The 25,323-nt window shown below is 45.1% G+C and overlaps 1 protein-coding gene across 3 annotated transcripts in view; it reads left to right on the top strand.

Annotated features, from left to right (window-relative positions):
- Positions 1–25,323, top strand: part of DNM2 (dynamin 2) — a 799,525-nt gene that overhangs the window by 665,637 nt on the left and 108,565 nt on the right. For all 3 annotated transcript variants that reach the window (XM_086961600.1, XM_086961585.1, XM_086961594.1), the window contains exon 19: positions 16,039–16,293. In XM_086961600.1, coding sequence (XP_086817726.1) covers positions 16,039–16,293 — 255 coding nt within the window. The remainder of the gene's footprint in view (positions 1–16,038; positions 16,294–25,323) is intronic.

The raw sequence follows: 25,323 nt of genomic DNA, 5'->3' as shown, positions 1-25,323 counted from the left end.
CCACCTATAGAGGAGGCTCAAAAAATACAGGAACAAATCAACAATCCACCTCTTTCACACCTACGTCACCCAAGGGTAATTCAAGAGGTAGTTACAGAGGTAACAACAACAAGGGTAGAGGCCGCGGAAATAATAACAACCGCAACTCCCCAACCCCAAAACAGTGACTTAATACAACTTCCCCCAGACCACATAACACCGGTCGGGGGACGTCTATCACAGTTCCTACCTGTCTGGGAAAACATCACATCAGACAAGTGGGTGAGACAAATTATCCAACATGGTTATTGCCTAGAACTCACAGCTACCCCACCAAACATCCCCCCCAAACAGCGTCCAATGAGTCAAGATCATCTGACATTGTTAAAAGAAGAAGTACTATCACTGCTACAAAAGCATGCCATAGAGAAGGTTCCAAAACATCAACAAGGGACAGGAGTATACTCTCTATACTTCCTAATCCCCAAAAAGGATGGGTCTCTAAGACCAATCTTAGACCTCAGACCTCTCAATGCATACATAAATTCGGAACATTTCCACATGGTCACGCTCCAACAGGTACTTCCTTTACTGAAGACTACTTGGACGATTGGTTAATAAAGGCCAAGTCACAAGAAGAATGTCTTCACAACACACAAAAGACCATTCAATTGCTGCACCACCTAGGGTTTACGGTGAACTACAAAAAATCACACCTGCAACCAAACAAAATTCAGCAATACCTGGGGGCTACTATAGACACAGAAAGAGCCATAGCATACCCCAATCCAATCAGGATGCAGACAATGGTCAGGTTAATACAAAAATTTCAACCACAACACTCACTACCAGCATGAGTGTTTATGCAGCTGTTAGGCATGATGTCCTCCTGCATACTGCTAATACCACATGCCAGATTACAAATGCGTCCACTACAGGAGTGTCTAGCGACACAGTGGAATCAGGCTCAAGGTCAGATTACAGATCTGATGTTGGTAGACGACCGTACGCATCACTCTCTGAAGTGGTGGAATACAACAAACATTTCCAAGGGACGGTCGTTCCTAGAACCGATTCCACAAGTGATACTAACAGCGGACGCATCGCTCTCCGGATGGGGAGCGCATATGGACAAATACACAGTGCAGGGGAAGTGGAGTGTGCAGCAAAAGAAATTGCACATCAACTACTTGGAACTATTAGCAGTATTTCTAGCACTAAAAGCTTTCCAAATGCAAATAACAAACAAGGCAGTCCTGATCAGAACAGACAACATGACTGCAATGTATTATATTCAAAAACAGGGGGGGACACATTCTCTCCAACTATCCAAACTAGCACAGGACATTTGGAGATGGGCCATTCCTCAAAAGATCTATCTGTTAGCATAACACCTACCAGGAGTTCAAAATCAGATATCAGACATCCTAAGCAGAGAGTCGGAACAAGTACACGAATGGGAGCTGCACGACCAAATACTGCAGCCATTCTTCCAAAGATGGGGGCAATCAGAGATAGATCTGTTTGCCAATCATCAGAACGCAAAATGCCAAAACTTTGCATCCAGGTACCCACACCACCGGTCCCAGGGCAATGCACTATGGATAAATTGGTCCAACAAAATTGCTTACGCTTTTCCCCCTCTCCCACTAATTTCGTTAGTGGTTCGGAAACTGCAACAGCATTCAATGACAATGATACTAGTGGCACCCACGTGGGCAAGACAGCCGTGGTTCACCACGCTACTACAACTCTCACAGGTGCCACATCAAAAGCTAAGATTATTACCCATGCACCTTACACAGAACCATGGAGAAATAATGCACCCAGATCCCAAACAATTGAACCTAGCGATCTGGCTCCTGAGGTCATAGTTTGGATATTTAGATTTACCACCAGAATGTATGGAAATCATTAAACAAGCAAGACGTCCTACCACCAGAGCATGCTATGCAGCAAAATGGAAGAGGTTTGCTATACACTGTAACAGTAATCACATCAACCCTCTGGACGCATCCACTAAACAGATCATTTGCTATTTACTACACTTGCAGCAATGTAACTTAGCATATACCTCTATCAGGGTTCATCTCGCAGCTATAGCAGCGTACCTACAAAACAGGCAACATTCTTCCCTGTTTAAAGTACCAGCAATTAAAGCTTTCATGGAGGGACTCAAAAGAGTCATTCCACCAAGACGACCACCTTCCCCAGTCTGGAATCTCAACATAGTACTTACCAGACTAATGGGACCACCATTTGAACCTATGCATAGGTGTGAAATATAATTCCTCACATGGAAGGTGGCCTTCCTCATAGCTATCACGTCACTTAGAAGAGTAAGTGAGTTACAAGCCTTCACGATTCAAGAACAATTCATGCAGTTATACCAAAACAAAGTGGTTCTTAGAACAAACCCATAATTCTTACCAAAAGTAATTTCCGCATTCCACATCAATCAGTCAGTGGAATTACCGGTCTTCTTTCCAAAACCACAGACGGTAGCGGAAAGGGCCCTACATACATTAGATGTCAGAAGGGCAATATTGTATTATATAGAAAGAACACAAACTTACAGAAAGACAAAACAGCTATTTGTTGCGTTTTCTCCTACACATAAGGGCAATCCCATCTCTAAAGCGGGCATTGCCAGATGGATTGTATAATGTATTCAAATATGCTACTTAAAAGCAAAGAGGACATTAACTGTTCCTCCTAGAGCTCACTCTACACGTAAAATAGGAGCATCTATGGCATTTTTGGGAAACATTCCACTAGATGACATATGCAAAGCAGCTACCTGGGTTACACCGCACACCTTCACAAAGCACTATTGTGTAGATGTGCACACAACACAACAAGCTAGAGTGGGACAAGCTGTATTAAAGACTTTATTTCAGACAGTTGCAACAGACACGGGCGACCACCGCTAGGGAGAGAACTGCTGTATAGTCTATTCATAATGTACCATCTGCAGCCCATATGCCTCGAACGGAATATGCTACTTACCAGTATGCATCTGTTCTTGGCATAGAAGGCTGCAGAGTGGTACATGCCCTCCCAGCCTCCCCGGAAACCTGTGTCTGTTCCAACAATATCTTATTTAGATACACTTACATGGGCATTCCTATCTGTATTCTTTCACACTACTCCATCTAACCCTACTATGGCAAAGCAATCTAAGGATGGAGCCGATGCCCATGCGCACTACCAACCAAAGGAGGAGTCACCAAGCTACAAAAGACTATCCAAGAGAAAAACAAAGTGCAATCATCCAAGCCCAACACCAGATGGCGATCTATTCATAATGTACCACTCTGCAGCCCTCTATGCCAAGAACAGATGCATACTGGTAAGTAGCATATTCCTTATTGATTCAAAACAGGTTGAGGCCATTCATTTCAGAACAGTATCAGCACTATACTTTGAGTTTGGTCAGCAGAGGGAAGTGCATTATAATAATAATAATCCACATTTGTAAAGCGCACAATCACCCGTAAGGGTCTCTAGGCGCTGGGGGCTGTCGAGAAGATTAAGCAAGCTAATTCCCAGAGTCACATGGTGCTGGGCTTATCTGCCGCCGGTGCCAGGGATCGAACCGTGATCCCCAGATTCCGGAGTCAGTCGCCCTAGCCGCGGCGCCACACCATTAATACCCCCTTAGGCACAGAGATTGTTTGGTTCCTTCAGTGACTGGTTACTTTTAGCCAAGACAAAACATTTTCAACAATTAGACCAAATCATTGTAGCTAAGTTAGTCCTTTTTAAAGCAAGGCATTGTTGAGATGGATTGTTTAATGTATGTCTGTGGCATATCCTCGCATGATCAGAAAACTCCCTGGCAAAGTTACAGCTCAATCTACCAGAAGCCTGGCAGCAGCAGCTCTTTTTGCCAGGGACAGCTGTAGAGTAGAAACTTTGGAGGACTTTGCACTCCTTCATGGTGAGCATCATAATCAGTGGGGGAAGCACTGCTTCGAAACCTATTCTCATAAGCTGGACCTCTTTTCTGCCTTCCACTAGGGTTACTACTTTGGTCATATTAGTCCTGTGAAACATACGAATTTATGTAAGACCCAATGCTGAGGAAGAAAAAGTTACATATAACTACAGTTCTCCAACATTGGTTTAATTAAGGTATTCATGTGCTGCTGTATGTCCTTTCATGAGGCTCCGTATAGCATATATGTGCATGTACTATATCATTGTGACCGTTGAAGCTTCTGAGGATGCTACAGCTTGCAGTCTATCTCCTTCGACGCTCATGACGAGCTCAGCTCGTCATGATGTACACCTCCATACAATCATGACGAGCTGAGCTCGTCATGAACAATGGTATTCAGAGAATATCAGCACAGGAGGAAAATAACACTAGCATCGATGGTGCTATTTATTTTATTTATTTATTTATTTATTACACATGTTTAGACCGAGCTCGTGCCATACATTTACTCTATGGTAGTTTCCAATGATATTATTTGAGTGTATAGTTAAACCTGGTTCATCCAGCGGTTTCCATCCTGATTTTGGCAATTTCAGACATTGAATCTGAAAAAGATATGAGCGCTGGAGGATTATAGTTAAAGGTAGGAATCTTTTCTAATGACATCTCTACATATTAGTTGGTGAAATACATGCAATATGAGTTTCTCTATTGAGAGATTTTAATCCTATTTTAAGACAGTCATAGGCTAGAGCATGGCTTTTTCCTTGTGTAGATTAGGTTGATCTGCAGGGATCTTTCACCAGAGCCTTGTTCATTGTTGAACGTAGTGCACTGGGGCACGTGCATCTGACAGTCGGAAACCTCCATGCAAATGGTTCACTGGGGCCTTGGGGCAGGGTGCCATCTGTTTCCTATACCTTTGAAATTATATATGAATGGTTCTGTCGCATACACATCCTTCCCAGTTGTCTCAGACTAAGGCTAAAACGGGAAGGAAGGTGGTAGAATATGGAATCCTCAGCGTAGTGCCACTCACATTAAATCCTCCTTAATGTTGCATAAAGGTCACAGATTGTGTTCTATGGTTAACTTTTGCCTTTGAGGGTTATAGATTCCATATAGGAATAGAACATTGTCTTATCCAGTATTGGGGTATCTTTCATAGATTCACATGCCTGAATCATTCCCCGTCGTCGAGGCGGGAGTCCCACGGTAAAAATATATACAATAGCAGTGCCTAAAAAACTTTCTTGTAGTAGGCTGAAAAGGCATAAAGGCCTAGCTAGGCCCAAAACTTAGCAGCCTATCTACCTCATTATGTAAAAAGACCTGAAATAGTTGCCTCAGCCAATCAGCTGTCCTCACCCTCTAGAACCTTCCCAGCTCAGGCAGTTCTCCTCAGATTTTCACCGCACTTCGTGTGTAAGGGAGTCACCCTGAGTGCCTACTCAGTTTTTAGGTCGAGCAGACGTACTCTCAATGCGTGAGCATTGAGAGTGTCTGCTACAGACCTAATGTGGCCCGTATTTAGGAGAGTTGACACGAGTCAGACGCGCGCTTTTGCAGTCTCAGTTTTGACCGCGGGAGCGCGCGTCTGAGTAAGTCACAGCCCCTGCTCACACACAGACACAGCCAGCCCCCACCCCTCTGCATGCACGCACACACACACAGGCGCGCGCGCGCACACACACACACATACACACACACGCTGCCGCCCCCCACCCACCCCCTGCATACATACAGACACGCAAGCACGGAGCCCCACTCACCGGGACACAGCCAGCCCCCACCCCTCTGCATGCACGCACACACAGGCGCGCGCACACACACACACACGCTGCCCCCCCTCCCCCCCCCCCCCCCCTGCATACACACAGACACGCAAGCACAGAGCCCCACTCACCGGGACTTCTACTCCGCAGGACTCCGGGCTGCTCAGTCCGACGTCAACAGGGACACCGGCACTCCACTCCTTGGCTTCCCGGCGGACGCCGGCTGCACGCAGGGCTCTCCTCTCTCTGCACCGGAGCCATGCGCCAGCCACTGCAGCCTGCCTCCTGGGAAGCTCCGGTCGCGTATCCGGCCCCGCCCCCGTCCCAACAAAGGTTGCCTGGCTTCCTGGTATCGTAACGCTGTTTAGATCTTGGACAGGTCACATGACCCAGCTAACCTATCCAATGGGAGCATCCACGTGACTAAGATAATCTCAAGATAATTGTTACAATCATTGAGTTATTTAATAGATATCGACCACTTGACGGGTTGCCTTCACAATAACTATTGTTTGTCGAAAACCAGATATGCTTAGAAATACCCAATCTTTGTCGACTTTTGTTTCGACGTTAGACCCAAGATGACGCTACTCACATTCACTGGAAGGTCACATGACGTAGCCAACCAATCCGAAGATGTGACATTTTTTAAAATAGCACTTCGATGTAGGTTAATTTGAATGCATCTCTGTGACTTTGCCGGCTGAAGCATGCCTTTTTCGATTTTGACAAACAGACTAATTAGTAAGTACTTGCATCTAGCCATTACCGGCATGTTATCTTCATTCTCGCCTGCCGACATAAATCTGTCTTTACATTTGGGCGGTGGCTTGGATTTGCTGATATAGCAACCGCGCATCTGACATGCTCTGTGCTTACTAATGCTGGCGTTTTTATTCAACGCTATTACACTGACCTGCTCTCTGAAACCGAATAATCTCGCGAAAAATCTAGCTAGTTCCGGCATGGTATTTTCACTCTTGCCTGCCGGCAGAAGCTTGGTTTTACATTTGGGCTGCTGTTCAGATTTGCTGATAGAATAACCGCGTATCTGACATGCTCTGTGCTTACTAATGTTGCCGGTTTATTCTTAAGCTCAATGTCGTAAGAAACACTATTACACAGAGTAGCTCTTTGAAACTGTAAAATCTTGTGCAGTACCAGCGGTATTGTTTCGCACTGTTATGCATAATGTCAAATTAGCAGTGTGATTCATATTCACTATATGTCCATGTTACTAGTCAACAAGTGGAGTTTATATGGCTTAAACAACCATTGATTCACTATGAAACAATGTGAACACTGAAGTCCGACCATTGTTCCTAAAAGGTTGGGTGCCTTAACGCATAACTTACTCTCAGTTGACACCGACTTTTTATATAGTATTTGTACTGACTGGTTGTTTAAATGTAAATCATTCCATATCAAGCCGTGTGCTTCCAGCCTGCAGGCGGCTGCACCGCTCTGCGACCAGGCGTTTGAAGCCCATGTTTTGGGCCAAGCAGTACCCTGTCACATATAAACACAGCCACGTGTATTGGAAATAGATAAAACAACAGAATGCATATTGTGACCCTAGAACTGGATGTACAGAAGATTCAGGGGCTTCCAAGGGGTTTATAATCCTGCAGTGCCGGTCTAAATCTAGCTGCTATGAAGTGCAGGTGCGTCATTCATGCTGAAGTAACCAGGGCCTTCCACACATTGGACACTGCGCTGCCTCACACACACACTGCGCTGCCTCACACACACACTGCGCTGCCTCACACACACACTGCGCTGCCTCACACACACTGCGCTGCCTCACACACACACTGCGCTGCCTCACACACACACTGCGCTGCCTCACACACACACTGCGCTGCCTCACACACACACTGCGCTGCCTCACACACACACTGCGCTGCCTCACACACACACTGCGCTGCCTCACACACACACTGCGTTGCCTCACACACACTGCGCTGCCTCACACACATACTGCACTGCCTCGCACACACACTACGCTGCCTCACACACACACACACACTGCGCTGCCTCACAAACAGTACGTAGTCACACACTGCTGTGTGTCACTCACACTGTCCTATCACACACACTGCGCTGTTACACACACTGCCCTGTGACACACACTGCCCTGTGACACACACACTGCACTGCCTCACACACACTGCGCTGCATCACGCACACACTGCCCTGCTACACACTGCGCTGCCTCACGCACACTGCGCTGCCTCACACACACAGCGCTGCCTCACACACACAGCGCTGCCTCACACACACTGCGCTGTCTCACACACACTGCGCTGTCTCACACACACTGCGCTGCCTCACACACACTGCGCTGCCTCACACACACTGCGCTGCCTCACACACACTGCGCTGCCTCACACACACTGCGCTGCCTCACACACACTGCGCTGCCTCACACACTGCGCTGCCTCACACACACACACAAACACTACGTAGTCACACACTGCTGTGTCACTCACACTGTCCTATCACACACACTGCACTGTTACACACAAACTGCACTGTGAGTCACACACTGCACTGCCTCTTACACACACTGCCCTGCTACACACCACACTGCCCTGCTAAACACTACACTGCCTCACACACACACTGTGCTGCCTCACACATGAACTGCACTGCCTCACACACGCACTTCCTCACACACTGCGCTGCCACTCACACACTGCGCTGCCACACACAAGCTGCCTCACACACACACACACTGCGCTGCCTCACACACACACACTGCGCTGCCTCACACACTGCCCTGCCTCACACACACTGCCACATAATTACACAGCTCTCAATGCAACATACACTCCAAATACCACTCAGTGCCACATAATTATATGCCACATAATTACACTGCACTCAATGCAACATACACTCCAAACAATACGACTCAGTGCCACAAAATTACATGCTACATAATTACACTGCACTCAATGCAACATACACCCCAAATACCACTCAGTGCCGCATAATTACACTGCACTCAATGCAACATACACTCCAAACAATACGACTCAGTGCCACAAAATTACACACAACACAATTACACTCTACTGAATACAACATACACTCCACACAATACCACTCAATGCCACATAATTACATGCTACATAATTACACAGCACTCAATGCAACATACACTCCAAATACCACTCAGTGCCACATAATTACACGCCGCATAATTACACTGCACTCAATGCAACATACACTCCAAATACCACTCAGTGCCACATAATTACACACCACATATTTACACTGCACTCCATGCAACATACACTCCAAATACCACTGAGTGCCACATAATTACACACCACATAATTACACTGCACTCAATGCAACATTCACACCAAATCCCACCCAGTGCCACATAAGTACACTCTACTAAATGCAACGCACACTCCACACAATACCACTCAGTGCCACATAATATTCTACATAATTACACTGCACTCAATGCAACATACACTCCAAATACCACTCAGTGCCACATAATTACTCTACTGAATACAACATACACTCCCCATATTACCACTCAGTGCCACATAATTACACCCCATATAATTACTCTTCTCAATGCAACGTAAATACACTCCACATATTACCATTCAGTGCCGTATAATTACACACCTCATACTTGCACTACTCAATGCAACATAAATACACTCTATCTATCACACTCACTCTATTGCCCTCACTCTATCTATCTATTGCTTTGCCACAGCATCACTCAGCACCACCACAGCATCACTCATGGGAAATACAACTCACTAGGTGCTACCACAGCATCAATGAACGCCACAGCATCACTCGTCGCCACCACAGCATCACTCGTCGCCACCACAGCATCACTCGTCGCCACCACAGCATCACTCGTCGCCACCACAGCATCACTCATCGCCACCACAACATCACACGTCGCCACCACAACATCACTCAGCACCACCACAGCATCAATCTATGCAACCATTCAACAACTGGTTCAAATATGTTCTCTCAATGTTTCAAGCTTTATTACAAATGTCACAAAAAGATGTTAATATTTCACTTCTGTTCTTGGATTTTCGTCACAATAAAAAACAATTAACATATTCTTCACAATTTTTTTTACAAAAGTTTAAGCTACTGCTATTATAAATTACAATAACTTTTATTTCAGTATTATTAAAAACTGTAAAAGCCATTGTTATTTGAAATATCAATACATCTAAGTCACGTAAATACAACACATATTGCATTACAAATGCTATAGGTGTCACATTTGCAACAGTTAAAACTATTGGCATTGTAAATGACAAAGCAAGTAAGTTTGCTATTTTCAAAACTAACACATATATAAAAAATGTGTAATTTACAATACCAATAGCTCAAACTTTCCTAATGCGAGACCTATTGCATTGCAAATGCTTGTTTGTCTTTTTTTCTCTTCAAAATGTCTGAAAAGAAGGCTCTTTTCAAGGCTTGTGGAACTTGCAATAAGAAGAGGGTCCATGTGGACGAGTCCTTCGTCGACGAGGCCGCCGATGGGGTCTTCAACGGCCTCGTCGACGAAGGACTCGCCGACGAAGACACCATTGACTACCTCGATACACCATCGACGACCTAGTCGACGAAGAGCTCGTCGATGAAGACATCGACGGTCTCGTCGACGGCAACATCAATACCGTCGACGACGACAGCTCAGTCGATGGAAATGTCATCTGCAATTCCAATGACAACCGGTTCATCGTCATCGACTTATATGAGAGCATTGAAATCAGCTCATCTGCTGCCCAGCACACCTCCGAAGAGGATGCAATATACCCATTTTCAGGTGAAAACTTATCAGACTACTCTCACATTTCTCCACTTGTACCATCGCATCTTTTGGAGACTTATATGGACGAAGAATCGGATGACGGCGATGAGGATGAGGGACCTTTTGGGGTTGCCCGTCACCCTCCACAATTGAACATCAAGTATCAGGAGGAGGATGAGGACTATGACCAGGAGCATTATGCGAATGAAGAATTGTCAATGCCATACCATTCGCCCCATACCAGACCCCCTCGTTCAGAGGACACAAGTCATCTACCACCTACTTTAATCCAAGATTTACAAGCTATGCTGGCAGACTATCACCAGAGATTTCCTCCAGCTCCAGTTACACCATCTGTGCAGCCTGTCTCAGTTGACATTCCAAGGCCTCCTTCGCCGCAAGCTTCATTGTCACCAAGGCAGGACACTGGCCCTACACCCCAAGTTGACACGGATACCTCTTCTCAGGATGATGATGAGGGCAGGGTAGAGGGCGAGTTTCCGGATCATACACCTACGGATCCATGGGATGATTATGTCATTCCCATGCCTTCACCGCCTGTTCCACGCCAGTCGGATTCTCCGCCTGAGGATATTGGCGGATTTCATAATATTATGCACCGAGCTGCTAATAGATTTGAATTGTCTGTCACAGTTGAGCAGTCTGACTGCTTTTTGCATGACTTTAAAGAGGGGTATCGCAGAGTCACCAGAGCTATCCCTATTATAGATTACATATGGAAGGAGGGCCTCAACATCATGAAGACGCCTGCTTCCATTCCGGCAGTCCTTCCGAGAATTGAGAAGAAGTATCCAGCTCCACCTGATACTCCATCTTGGACATCCTCGACCGGACTCAGTCATATCTCAGGCAGCACAACAAAGGTCCAAGAACCCTTCAACTCCTATTTCGACGCCACCTGACAAGGAAGGCAGGAGACTGGATGCAATAGGGAAGAAGTTCTCTGCTAATGCAGCAGCCTCCATTAAGGCAGCTAATTCGCTAGCAATTCTGGCCCGTTATGATAGACAGATGTGGTCCGATCTGTCTGAGTTCCTTGATCTGATCCCTGAGGATAGTCAACAGGAGGTACACAGAATCGTACTTGAGGGAGAAAGGGCGGCATCGGAAATCATTGATTGTGCCCTTGATATTTCCAACACCAACTTTAGGCAATTGGCGGGAGCAGCAGTCTTTAGGCGCCAAGGTTGGCTCAAGGCTACCACCTTCAGACCTGAGGTCCAAACGAAGATCTTGGACATGGCGTACGATGGGGATTCACTTTTTGGAAAACACATTGATGACGCTTTACTGGCTATAAAAACGGATACGGACACTGCCAAATCATTAGATACCCTACAATACAAGAGAGGGTCCTTTAGAGGAGCAAGAGGCTGTGGTTACTCTTCCAGAGGGAACTATTCCAACCAGCAAAATCGACAGTACTAGTCCCAGTACAAACAACCGTACTATCAGTCATCCTACAGACAACCTGCCTCTGGTAGTTTCTCTCTTCAGGGAGGGAAACGGCGCTCAAACAATCAAGGGCGTGATGCCATCAAGCGCTAATGAGCATTGCCGGACGCCAGTCATTCATCCTCCCCTTCCCATGGGCGCCAAAATTTCTGCTTTTTACCAACAGTGGCGGAAAATAACTTCGGATCAGTGGGTCCTAGATCTTGTCAGGAATGGACACACTCTGGAGTTTTTACAGAAACCACCAACAGCACCGCCCAGGGGCCCCCCCTCCCCCTCGTCTTCACTTACTATTCAAAGAGGCCTTAAAGATGCTACACAAGAATGCGATAGAACGAGTTCCTGCCTCTCAGAAAGGGAAAGGATTTTATTCTCGCTTCTTTCTCGTAGAGAAAAATTCAGGAGAGTGGCGTCCAATATTAGATCTGCGCAAACTCAACAAATATCTGAAGAAACAGAGTTTTCGCATGGTAACGCTAACAGACATTCTGCATTGTCTCAACAAAGGGGATTTTATGGCTTCTCTGGATCTGGAAGACACCTACTTCCACATTCCTATTCACCCAAAACATTGCAAATACCTAAGATTTGCAGTGGCTGACGTCCACTTTCAATTCAAAGTGCTTCCATTCGGCCTGAAATCGGCGCCAAGAATATTTACCAAATGTTTGTCCCCGGTGGCAGCCATGCTGAGATCACAGGGAATACAAGTTTTCCCATACCTCGACGACTGGCTACTAAAAAGTACCATCAAGAAAATCCACAATGGAGGCGGTCAAGAGTTCCCGCTCCCTATTCTCAAATCTGGGACTGACCCTCAATTCCAGCAAATCTCAGCTTCAACCTCTCTAGGAGTTGACCTTTCTGGGAGCGGTGTTGGACACATGCCAGTGCAAAGCGTTCTTGACTCAGGAGCGGCAAAACAAACTGTTAAAGCTGGCAAAACAAATGTTTGCAAGAAGGTCACTTTCGGTTCAAACATTTGCTTCCCTTCTAGGGATGTGCTCGTCTGCAATCAGCCTCATCCCTATGGCGAGACTCAGAATGAGGCCGCTGCAGGAGGAATTAGTTCGACAGTGGAGGCAAGTCGACGGATCGTTTGACGATCGCATCAAAGTAACATCCAAGATGAAGCAAGCCCTTCTTTGGTGGTCGAAGGCGCACAATTTGTCGCCCGGTCTCACATTTCTCCACGACATGCCGGAGTTCATCCTGACAACAGACGCTTCCATGGAAGGCTGGGGAGGTCACCTCCAGGACCTTCAGAGTCAAGGGCAATGGTCTCGTCAGTACCGGAAGAAACACATCAACAGTCTGGAGCTGAGAGCCATTTTTCTATCCCTACAAGCCTTCCTTCCAAGGATTGCGAATTCGTCGGTGCTGGTGCGCACGGACAATACCACCAGCATGTATTATATAGAGAAACAAGGGGGAACGAAATCTTTCACCCTGTCGCTGGAAGCACAAGAAATGTGGGAATGGGCCATACTCCATGGCATATCCCTCAGAGCAGAGCATGTACAAGGTATTCAGAACTCTCTAGCCGACAACCTCAGCAGGGCTTTCACAGGCTGTCACGAATGGGAACTCGAGCAACAGCAAGTAGAGCGGGTCTTTCAAACATGGGGGACACCAACACTACATCTGTTCGCCACGCAACAGAAAAGCAAATGCCTATTTAATGCCAGCAGGTTTCCTCAACAGGGATCAAGTGGAAATGCCCTTTTGATGAGATGGTCCGGGATATTTGCATACGCTTATCCTCCGATCCCGCTCATACCGAAAGTACTACAAAAGATGAAGAGAGAGCATTGCACTCTCATCCTCATTGCTCACCGTTGGCCAAGGCAGTATTGGTTTCAGGAACTCCTACTCTCTCAGCAGCTTCCACTTCGTCTCAAACCGACAGTGTCAATGTTAACAAGAGAAGGGGGCCAGATCCAACATCCGGATCCTCAGTCACTGCACTTGCACGCCTGGCTCCTGACTTCTTAGAGTTCAAGGATCTTAACATCTCCTCAGACTGCAGGGCGATCTTATCACAGGCCCGTGCGCAAAGTACCATCAAGACATATCGTTTTAAGTGGAAACGATTCTGTTCCTGGTGTGGAGAAAATAATGTTCATCCACTCCAAGCTCCACCTGAGGACATCCTTCCTTATCTGCTGTCCTTAGCTAGGGCAGGACTGGTTTTCTCGTCCATTAAGGTACATCTGGCGGCAATATCCAGATTCAGAAAGAGTTCCAACGAACCATCTTTATGTTCATCATCTTAATTCCTTAAAGGGCTACTCCGCGCTTTTCCTCCAGTTCGCCTCCTCCTCCTGAGTGGGATCTCAATATTGTTTGGTCCCAACTTCTGAAAAGGCCCTTTGGACCTATTCATAAGGCGGAGCTGAAGTTTCTAACTTGGAAAGTGGCGATCTTACTGGCTCTCACCTCAGCCCGCAGAGTCAGTGAGATACAGGCCTTCACGATTGCACACCCTTTCTTGCAATTCTCTAGAGACTTTGTGAAGCTTAGAACCAACCCAAGATTCATCCCAAAGGTGCCGACCCAATTTCACATCAATCAACCTGTCAAGCTCAAGACTTTTTTTTCCCGGATCCTAAAACTCCGGCAGAGAAGGTTTTACATTCCCTAGATGTGAAACGGTGTCTAAAGTTTTATCTTCAAAAAACAAAGGACATACGCAAATCTAATCAGCTTTTTGTTGCTTATTGTCAAGCCACCTTGGGTCAGGCTGTAACAAAGGTAACTATAGCTAGATGGTTGTCATCCACGATTCTCTTCTGTCATGACAAAGCTAACAAACCTTTAGCAAGAAAGGTTAAAGCGCATTCCAACAGCGTCGACTGCCCTTTTTGCTGGAGTGACGCTGGAGAACATTTGCTGAGCTGCTACGTGGAAAAGTGTGCACACTTTTACGAAGCACTACTGTCTGCAGTCGGCAAATCAGGATGATACCGCAGTTGGGGAAGCGGTGTTGCAGCATCTTCTTCACTAAGGTTAGACTCTTTATAGTCTTTTATCCTTCTTTTGACTGTTTTAAGCATATGTATTTCATTATGATGTTTTAATCTTTTCAAACACTGTCCTATTCTTTAATGTACTTTATGAAGGTTTTTTGATGCATATGTTATGTAAACAAATGTGTGCTCTATAACCTTCCAGGTTGTGTGGGGGTGTATACAATTTATTTTGTCTCCCACCTTCCTCTAACGACAGACATGATGTCACTGCTTGCTACTCTGATTCAGGCATGTGAATCTATGAAAGATACCCCAATACTGGATAAGAAAACTAGTTACTTACCTGTAACTACGGTTATCCAGTATTGGTATCTTTCATAGATTCACATGCACCCACCCTCCTCCGGCAGGGCAGTTCTGTTTTATGGATACTTATTCTCACTTGTGCTAGGAAAATCTGAGAACTGCCTGAGCTGGGAAGGTTCTAGAGGGTGAGGGCCTAGCTAGGCCTTTAGGCTTTTCCAGCCTACTACAAGAACGTTTTTTAAGCACTGCTATTGTATATATTTTTACCATGGGACTCCCACCTTGACGACGGGGAATGATTTAGGCATGTGAATCTATGAAAGATACCAATACTGGATAACCGTAGTTACAGGTAAGTAACTTGTTTTCTTCTTTATGCTCCAGCCTGGACTCCAAAGGTTGGGAAATGTTCACAGTCCATTTTGCAGCAATGTACAGCGTTAGTATCTCATCACTCCTCTTCAAGAACAAGTAGGAACTGTAAACATGTATATCTGGAGATAAGTGCATGCTGCAGGAAAGTTATTTGCATGTAACCGTCGTTCTCCAGCTTGGGATTGTTGCCTAGATTCTAAGGTTTTAAACGTCATGGTCTAGGAGGATAACATATCTTGCATCTGGAAAAAGAGAAAGGGAGGTACAAGTTCTAAGAATATAATTTAGGCAAGGGGCCGATGCTGGGAAACGTTAGCAGGAATTAGACTAATTGGTACGTATTAAACCAGAATTATGTGACCTTTTTTTTAAACTTTTTTTTTTTTGCAGCCCAACACCTCAGAGAAGACCTGTATCCACAGTGCTTCCACCGGGCAGACCGCCAGCAGTCAGAGGTCCTACTCCTGGACCCCCACTGATTCCAGTTCCTGTTGGCGGATCAGCATTTGTGGCCCCTCCCATTCCATCACGCCCTGGAGGTCAGGGCCCCTTCAGCACAGCTAACCAGGATCCCTTCGCTGCACCCCCTCAGATTCCTAACCGGCCAGCACGCATCCCACCTGGTATTCCTCCTGGTGTACCTAGGTAAGTGGTCCTCTATCTTTGAACTCCTGGCTGTGAGAATGCACACACTAACATGCATGTCCCAAAGGTAGGCATGCAGATTCGTCCTATTGCGATTATTTGTTTTCCATATCAAGTCAACTTCTATGGTGTGTGCAACTGCCTGCGTTTATGGTGGTGTGTCTGCGCACATATGAAAACTGCTAGAGTGCTCCCAGCTTCTCTCTTTTCTCTTCCCACTGCGGTCTTGAAACAGATCAATGCCTTTTCAGTAAAAAGGGAAGAACATGTGTTAGCCGTTTAATATGAGGTTACATTCCCATCAACCACAAGAATCCATTAACTAACAATGCCTTGAGACCAAATTTTAAGCTCATGTTGCAGTTGAAAATTACTGCATCCAGTGGATGTTTTATAGACAGCCGTGCAGTATGATCGTAGAATGTCACCAGTCTCTTCTCTTGATTTTGTGAGTAACCAGCTTGCTGAACACAAATTGATTTATGACGTTCTTCATCTACTCAGGAAAAAAACTATGCATGTTAAAATGTTTTTTCTATGGTTCCTATTGGTTGAAATTGATTATTTGCAGTGATGGCTTTACTGTGAAAGTTATTCAGGAGTATGCGAGCGCGTCAAGAAGTATGGCTTTAAAAAAGCACTGCTATTTACAGGAACTGATGGCAAACCTGATCAATGTGTGTTTCACTGTGTGTTTTAATGTATTGCAGATTAGTGAAATGCTCACTTGTTCTAAATTAGATTGAACTTAATTTTTATGACTTTTCGGATGTATATTACTTTCAGCAGATTCCTCACCTAAGAAATATTTTTCAGGCACCAGACTATACTCAAACTTTTTTCCCCAGTAATAGCTCTCAAGCACAGACACAGGGCTCCATGCAGCTTCGCCTACTCAGGATGTAATGACTTTGGGATGTATAAAGTCTCGACTTGAATTCTAGAACAAGTTCCTGTTTTTCTGCACATCCATGTATGTTGATACATTAAAATCCCAGGGTAGCAGAAGTAACATTACACCCTTTATGACCTCGCACAAAGTGATCTCATGACACTCAACATTGGTTGACTTGCCAGGAAGTGATATCATTGAACTTGAAAGCCCTACTATAAAAGCAAATTACTATAATAATAGGAAAGACACTAAAATAGATAACACTATGTAAGTTTTCACCCATATATAAATCAAGATGCAGCACTTCATGTCTGAGGTACAACAGTGATCAGCAAGCATGCCATCGTAGTACCAACCACCTAATGCTCAAGTACAATCATCGTATTTCCAGACATAGGGGCTAATTACAAGTCTGCCGGTCAATGGACTGCCAGACTCGCAAGCGTGTTGGCAGTCTTCCGACCGCCCTATTATACCTAGGGCAGTCGGGCTACCCTGGGACTACTGCAAATGCCAGGAATTGGAGCATGAGAGCAGTGCCATGATTAGTAAAGGGATTTAGCTGGGGCCCTGGATGTGACTTAACAAGAAGAGGACCGGAGCGAGGAGGACATGTCTGCAGCAAGCACAGTAAGTACGTTTTTATTTATGGATTTATTTTATGCACTCTTTTGCCTGCCCCTCCACTAGCTGTAGTTTCCATCTGCCACTGTACACTGAGACCCATCTATGGCGCCAAGCTCCAGATAACAGTTTCCCTTTTGAACTTGGACCTGTCAGTAGATAGCTTTTTCCAACATTGCATTAAATTATGTAACACCGACTGAAAACAAAACCGAAAGCTGTGTTTAAAGTGTCAGTAGCTGTAGCTTTCTTCAGTTCTTTCAACACAAACAGGCCCCACTACAATGACATTATTTTCTTTTTCAGAAATTAAACATGAAACACTGAGTCCTGTAAGTTAGGGGTCCTCTAAGTCAGGTTTTGGGGGCTCTGCTAGATGTCGCAACTGTGACCCGTAATTGATGTCTACATGTACATCTTCAACACTGCTCAACTTCTTTTGGTTCTTGAGAGACAGTAATCCTCTGCTTTTGACTGAAAATATGTCTCCTAAGGGTCCAAGGTTTAAACATTGTTGTAGATGCTAAGAAAAGATTTCTTTGTCCGATCCTCAGGACATCTGCGTATGGTGCCTTTGGATTCAAACAAGATCCATCAGTCTATGACTCCTGTTTCTCAATGCATCTGAAGGCCATTGGTGGTCAGGAACACATGTTATTTTTGGCCATGACCCTAAGTGTCACCCTAAATGGTCCCTGTTTTCAGATAAGTTTCCTGTCACTGACAGATCTCCCAAAAGATCATACTAAAAACACAAATAACACCATAGGAAATAGAGGTCATTCTCTTGCTTGAGAGATGATTCCTGGGACATTTAGAGACTTGACATCATTCCCAAATGTTCTTCTCTTCTTAGTCATCTGATATAGTTCTGATATTTAAGAAGATGGAGCTTCAGCTTCTGACTCCCATATACAGACCCATACAGGTTGTGACCTTTCATCAGGCGGTGCTGGATATTATGAGGCCTGCCTGACTACATTCTGAGCAACTCCTGAAGGGCGGGCCAGTTCCTCTGAGTTTGACACATCGGTAGCACGGACCCCCAAGGGCACCAGACTCAATGCTTCTACAGTCTGCAGCACCGGCATACCTTCTAAAGAAGCCAGTGTCTGTCGAGGCAACACACTTGCATTTAACCTCAGCAGCGCTTCCACCTTTGAAGTCAGCAGACCTATGCAAGCAGTAGAGAGCGACTGACTGTGATGGAGAAATGTGTCAGACTGCTCTTACTATGCCAGTAAGGACTGTTTCTGTGAATGCTTTTCTTTAGGTATAAACATATGCAAATAGTGCTGCTATTTGTTATTTGGAATACAGATTTAGTTATAAAACATACTTGATACAGGCTTTTCCAATACTACATTTGCATTCTTACTCCACTTAGGGGTCATAAATAGTACTTGTAAGTGATTCATTATAAATCTGTTCACAGAAGTGCATAAAAATGTCAATCATTTTAAGCAGTCCTTGTATTTCGTTACTTTAAAAAAATGTGTGCGTCCAGTCTGAATAATGTCCAAGGTACCCCTCTTGGGTGTATGCACCCGTTTATTCCAGAAAGACTAATATTGCTTTATATTCTTTTCTCTTACTATGATGAAATCATGTGGTGTTCCTTTTACTGGATGGAACATCTCTTGAATATTCTGTTGACGTGTTTCGGCCTCATCATTCTAGCCTCATCACAAAATACGTAAAACACTTAAAAACATACAACAATCACGTGTGTCCATAAATATTGTTGTTAACAAGTCTTAAGCTGTTATTTACAAATTGTCCTCTTACGTCTGTCTCAATTCCATCAACTTAGTCAGGAACCAATTAAATGAACAACTTTATTGCAATCTGACTGGTTTGACTTCCTGTCTATTTAGGGAAGGGTAATCACTTTAGGTGTTGTATAAATCTGTCCACGTTATCTGAATAAAACTAGTGTGTTTCTTATTTTCCGGTGCATGGATTGTGCAGAGTCTGTCTCTGTCATGATGGCAGGTTACATAAACACTCATAGATTATATTGGGGTCACAACTGTGCTCAATAGGCCATCAGGGATTGAAGAAGCAGGGCTAGATGAGCATGACTCTGATTAGTTATAGAAAGGAGTACACATCTAACTTTAGGGTTTTTTGTATTGAAGCACATCTCTCCATTTATGAAGGGTGCAGAAATGGGAGTGGATGGGGTGTTTTTCCGTCAGTATCTTATTTCATCGGCTTCTGCTAGGAAAGTTTAGGCACCGAGAATGATTATCTTGCTACCGTTACTCAGGTCCAGGGTGAATCTCTGCCACCATGGCTCAGTTGACTGCCACAGCTGTGACTCTTTGTACCATGCTTGGATGTATTCTGCATGCTTCTCCAGAGTTATCCAACCAATTTTTATGGATTTGCCCTTTAATGACGAACAACTGAGAGCAAACCGAATCCTCCACAGAATCATTCAAAAACTGTTGTGCAACAGAGTGTTCGCTGGCTATGACCTTTCCCGGCACAACGGTGACCTCAGTCAAACATCCTAATGGATGTATCTTTTCCTTTCGGGTAAGGGTTTATCCAGAGGACACCATCAGTAGTAGCAGCACCTCCAGATCCCTGCAATCTTCCCCTGGCTGTGTTGCCTCAACTCAAAACCTACTTAACTCTCACCTCATCCTACTTACACCACAAGCTTCTGGTGGAGAGTAAAGGCGCACATTTCGCCACCAAGTGAGAGATGATTATGACAGATTGCTGGGAGATCCAGGTTCTCTGCAAGTGCTACACCCTACCTTTCCCATCCTCCCCTCTGGACTGCTCTTCTGCCTCCAGGATGTGCTCGCCTGCACTTGCTGATGTTGGAGGTGAGAGTTCTTGCCCAGCTTGAACAGAAGAGCTATTGAGGTCGTGTCTTTAGAGGAAAGGAGCACTGGATTTTATTCCCTTTAGTTTTTGGTTCCCTTCCTGGATCTTTCCCTTTTGAATCTGTTCATTTGACAGGAGAAGTTCAAAGTGCTCTCCGTGAGCCAGATTATTTTGGCTGTTACTTCAGAGCGTTTGCTGGTATCCGTGGACCTCTCCGATGTCTATTTTTATATGCCAGTTCTACACACTAACAGTCCCACCCTGAGATTCAACGTGGGATATTGGCCATATCAGTTCTTGGTTACACAATTTGGTCTGAAGACAGCAGTGCAAGTACTCACCAGAGTGATGTTGCGAAAGGTGGGAGTCTAGATATGTATGTACTTGAACAACTAACTGATGAAGGCTGGGTCTGCTGCATTGTCACTGAACGTCTTCAATGCGGTATGTTACCACCAACGCCCAGAAATTAGAGCTAGTCGCTACACAGAGTGTTCTGTATGAAGGCTTTACCTCTTTGGAGGAGGATATCCAATATTTGTGATATGATTTTGGTGTCTCTAGTTCGAATGCCAATCCCAGTTCTCCAATTCCTGCACCTGATGGCCTCATGAGTCTTTTTGTTGTCAGATGTGGAATGAGGACCTTTTACTGGCGCTTGCGAGAGAAGAGACTGAGGCCTCAGGCCTCCATCTCCGCTCTGGCAGAGATTTAAAGCTTTCTTCGAACTCCGCAAAGGGTGGATGTGGCTCACCTATCGCTTGGTGGACCCTTACATTAGCGCTCTGCAGTTTCTGGCTACAATGGATAAAGAGGTCTCCTTGGTGGTCTGTGGTGCTCTTCTGGGCAACATCATGTCATGTGGTCTGTGAGAGCAGCACCTGCACATAAATATGCTAGATCTGCTGACATTTAGTGCAGCGCTGAAGGCATTTCTCCTTTCCATTTCATGGTGCTCCATTGACGTAATTTCAAGCAAAACAGCCAGTCTTTCCTTTTTTTCCTTTTTGGGTTTTGCTTAGATAACCCGCCATAACTCATGTCCAGACATAGTTTGTAATGTTACTGAACAATAGTTGTACAAACGGAACAGCACTCCTGTGGTACAACATTCAAGCTGACCATGAGTGAGAGAGATACCATACATCTGATAGAGACTTCTAGCCGCAGATTTCTTACCTTTAGAATATTTCCCAGGCGTCCAACTTGATGCAGAAAATTTGCGCAGTACTTCTGCAAGCCAGAAGGTGGTGTCGATCAGCTATACGTCATCCATGCCAGAAGTAATTTGTGCGTTGCCTATATAGGCATCACCCTTTCGCACTGGCATAAGTTCCTTTCTTTCAGCTCCATCAGTGTGAATCCAGAAGATCTACCCCAGTCATTCTTTTACTGCTTTTTTCGTCTCTTTGTCTGATAGAAACATCTATCTGCAGATGCCTTACTTAAAATTCCTCCACCATGTGCAATACTGGATCCGAAAAATGTTACCACAATTACGGAAACCCTGCAGCCCATGCCATCATCCTCAGATCGGCTGATGGAGGACCATCTCTACCTGCTGCATCTGAGATATGCAGGCTCTTTTGGGCAAAGAAACTGTCGAGAGGGTGCCGACATCAGAAGTAGGTCGGGTTGCTATTCCCACTACTTTTTGGTGCCGTAGGACAGAGGCCTCCATCCTATACTAGATCTACGTCCTCTCAACTACTTGCTGAAAAATTCAAAATTCTCACATTGGCGCAGATCCTGTCTGCCCTGGAGACTGGATTGTGGTGCTCGATACATATTTCCATATAGCCATTCTGCCAGCCCACAGACCTTACCTGTGGTTCAAGGTGAGGCACAAGCACTTTGTTTGTTGTGCTTTCCTTTGACCTTCCCAGCGCCCCTTAGGTGTTCACGAAAGTGAGGGCAGTGGTTGCAGCCCATCTGCTGAGTTCATGGGTTCCAGTCTTCCCCTACAAAGACAACTGGCTGTTGAAGACGGGCTCGTCCAATGCAGTCCTCTCCCACTTCCGAATCTGGCAGACCTCCTACATTCACTATAAATGTCCTACAGTCACACCTGTCTCGCTCTCAAAAGCTCCTGATACCCTCCCTGTAAACCACAAGGCACCAGGACACCTACTCCACATCAGGTTTTCTTTCTTTATGCGACCATCCAGTTCGGATGCGTTTTGAGTGCTCCGTTTAAGCTCTGCATCAAAATAATTTGTTGTTGGATGACAAATTATGACTTTCACAGCAGCATTGAGCATTCATTTTCAGCACAATACTACTTGCAACAGCATGGGTAGGCCAGCACTCTCTTTGCAGAGGCACTGCAACGAAATCTGTACATGCCTCAACTTACAGGCTCCGACACTGAGGAATGGTTCCACACGTTCCAGTTTGGGGGAAAAAAGTCACTCAAAGAAAGGCTAGGGACCACATTGCATTCCTCACCACCATTCCCTCAAAAGGCTCCCTGGCAATGAACATGCTTGAACAGGGTGCCATGCCTTAACCGAGGAACTTAACACGAAGAAGTACATGAGGGAAGTAAGAAAGTAAGCTCCAATGCACAGTTCAAGCTCCTTCAATATAACCTAGTTCACCACGTATTTCTCACCCCACGTATATTACACATAATTTATGCGGCCCGCAATGATGAATGCCCAAGTTGTAAGCGCCTGTGACCGATTTTCCCCACATTCTATGTGCCTGCCCGACTCTACTCACCTACTGGGATATGCTTGCACGTCTTCGCTGGGTCACCGGATGGGAAGTCCCTAATGAGATCCATCAAGTATTGTTGGGATTGTTGCCCACGCCTAAACATAAGAAGTAAAGCAGACGGTTTGTTCTTCTGGGGTTGGTTCTGGCTAAGAGACTCATGGTTATAGCAGGTCTTCGACCCAGGCCCCCACAGATTGAGGAATGGATGAGAGATATGTGCGAGTGGGCAACTGTGGAAATGGTTCTAATGAAATTTGTTCGGAAGGATGAAATGAACATTGACTATCTCCAGGCATGGTTCTACATGCTAACAGAATTAAAAGAAGAGCAGGCCTTGGAGATCCAAAGGGCCTCAGGTGAAAGGGCATCAAGACCAGTGCCGCTAAGCTCCTGACAAGAACAAAATGAAGATAACGGTTAGGCTTCACCATACGACCTCAGGCGATTATATACAATGTTGAGACTGTTTTCATGGCTCTGTGATCCGATATCGGAAGTGAGAGGGGTTGAAGGGAGGGGAGGGAGTTAACCGGCTATAATGGCATGATTTTCGTAGACATTATGCAGAGGTGGATCACGTGGGCCCATGTATCATTAGTTCTGGAATTTGACTATACCATGGTTCATGTGTCCTTGTAATAATGCGTGTGTAATTCAAAATGCCAATAAAGTTATTTTTTAAAAATCTTAACCCGAAGAAGGCTCAGCAGTCTGCCCCATCCTCTCTACCTACCATGAAGTTCTACTGAGAGCTGCAGCACAACGCAAAGATCCATTTCATGTTGAGGAGGGGGAGAATGATTTATTTAAGACTGAGAGGAGCACCTAGTTCTTGCCTATGTTAAAAAACAATACTTGAGTGTTCGACAGATAACTTTAAGTACCTAGTGAAAGGTAGGTTATTTGCATAACAGGTGGAGAAAAGATTTAAACCTGCACCCCTAGACCACTTGTTTATTCAAGGACACATACCCCTAGACTCCCTTATGAGCAACATGATTTGGAATAGAGCTCTTATACAAGGGGGAGTTCCGCCACTGACGAAGAAAGTAAAAAGATTGACACAGAAAAGGGAATAGTGCTGGGTGCTCTATCTCAGTTGTGTAATGCTGATTGCATTGTCTTGTCAGACTCCCCAACGTAGTGATTTTGAGCTGAATAGACAGTCGGTTTCCCATGTATTGCATACAGAAGTAGGGGAACACACATTCTCCAACAATGTTCAAGGTGGTCCAAACAATGTGGCTTTGACCACTCTTGCATCAAATGCACTTATTAGAGGTGTACATCTCAGGAGTGACAGCCTCATCAGATGGCACCAGAAAATTCATGAGTCGGAGATCTACACCCAAGTTATCAGCAACTACTTCCCCTGTGTGGGGCACCCAGCTGTGGGTCTGTTCTCCACATACAAAAATGCAAACTCCAGTAGCTTCACCTCCAGGTTCTCGTAGCCACTGACCCTGGGAAATGTATCATGATAAGATGGTTTGAGATATTTGCCCATGATTTTGCTTCACTGATTCGAACTCCTTAGGATGTGCAAAAGATGTCTCGGGCATCAATGGTACTCATTGTCATTGCCACAATGTGGGTCCATCAGCCTTGTTACTGCATGCTATTATGGATGCCCATTCGCTCATACAAAAAGCTAAAGATGCGTCCAGACTTCCACATTGAGCATCAAGGTTGCTTCCTTCACCCTAACCCCCATCACTCAATCTTGCGATTTGGCATGTGATGTCATAAAATTTGGATATTTGAAGCTCACTAAAGAATGCCTGCAAATTCTCAAGCTGGCTAAGAACCCTACTTGCACTTATGATATGCAGCAAAATGGAAACACTTTGATAACTGTACTTTTTACAACCTGCAGTCACACTCCAGCAAACTGTCTTCTATCTATACCTTCAAAAGACAAAGCTATTTTACACTTTCATACGTGT

The sequence above is a fragment of the Lissotriton vulgaris genome, chromosome 1_1 (genome assembly GCF_964263255.1).
Source record: "Lissotriton vulgaris chromosome 1_1, aLisVul1.2, whole genome shotgun sequence".
Taxonomy (NCBI): Eukaryota; Metazoa; Chordata; class Amphibia; order Caudata; family Salamandridae; genus Lissotriton; species Lissotriton vulgaris.
The sequence above is the reverse complement of the archived record's forward strand: the minus strand, read 5'-3'. Positions and strand labels throughout refer to the sequence as shown.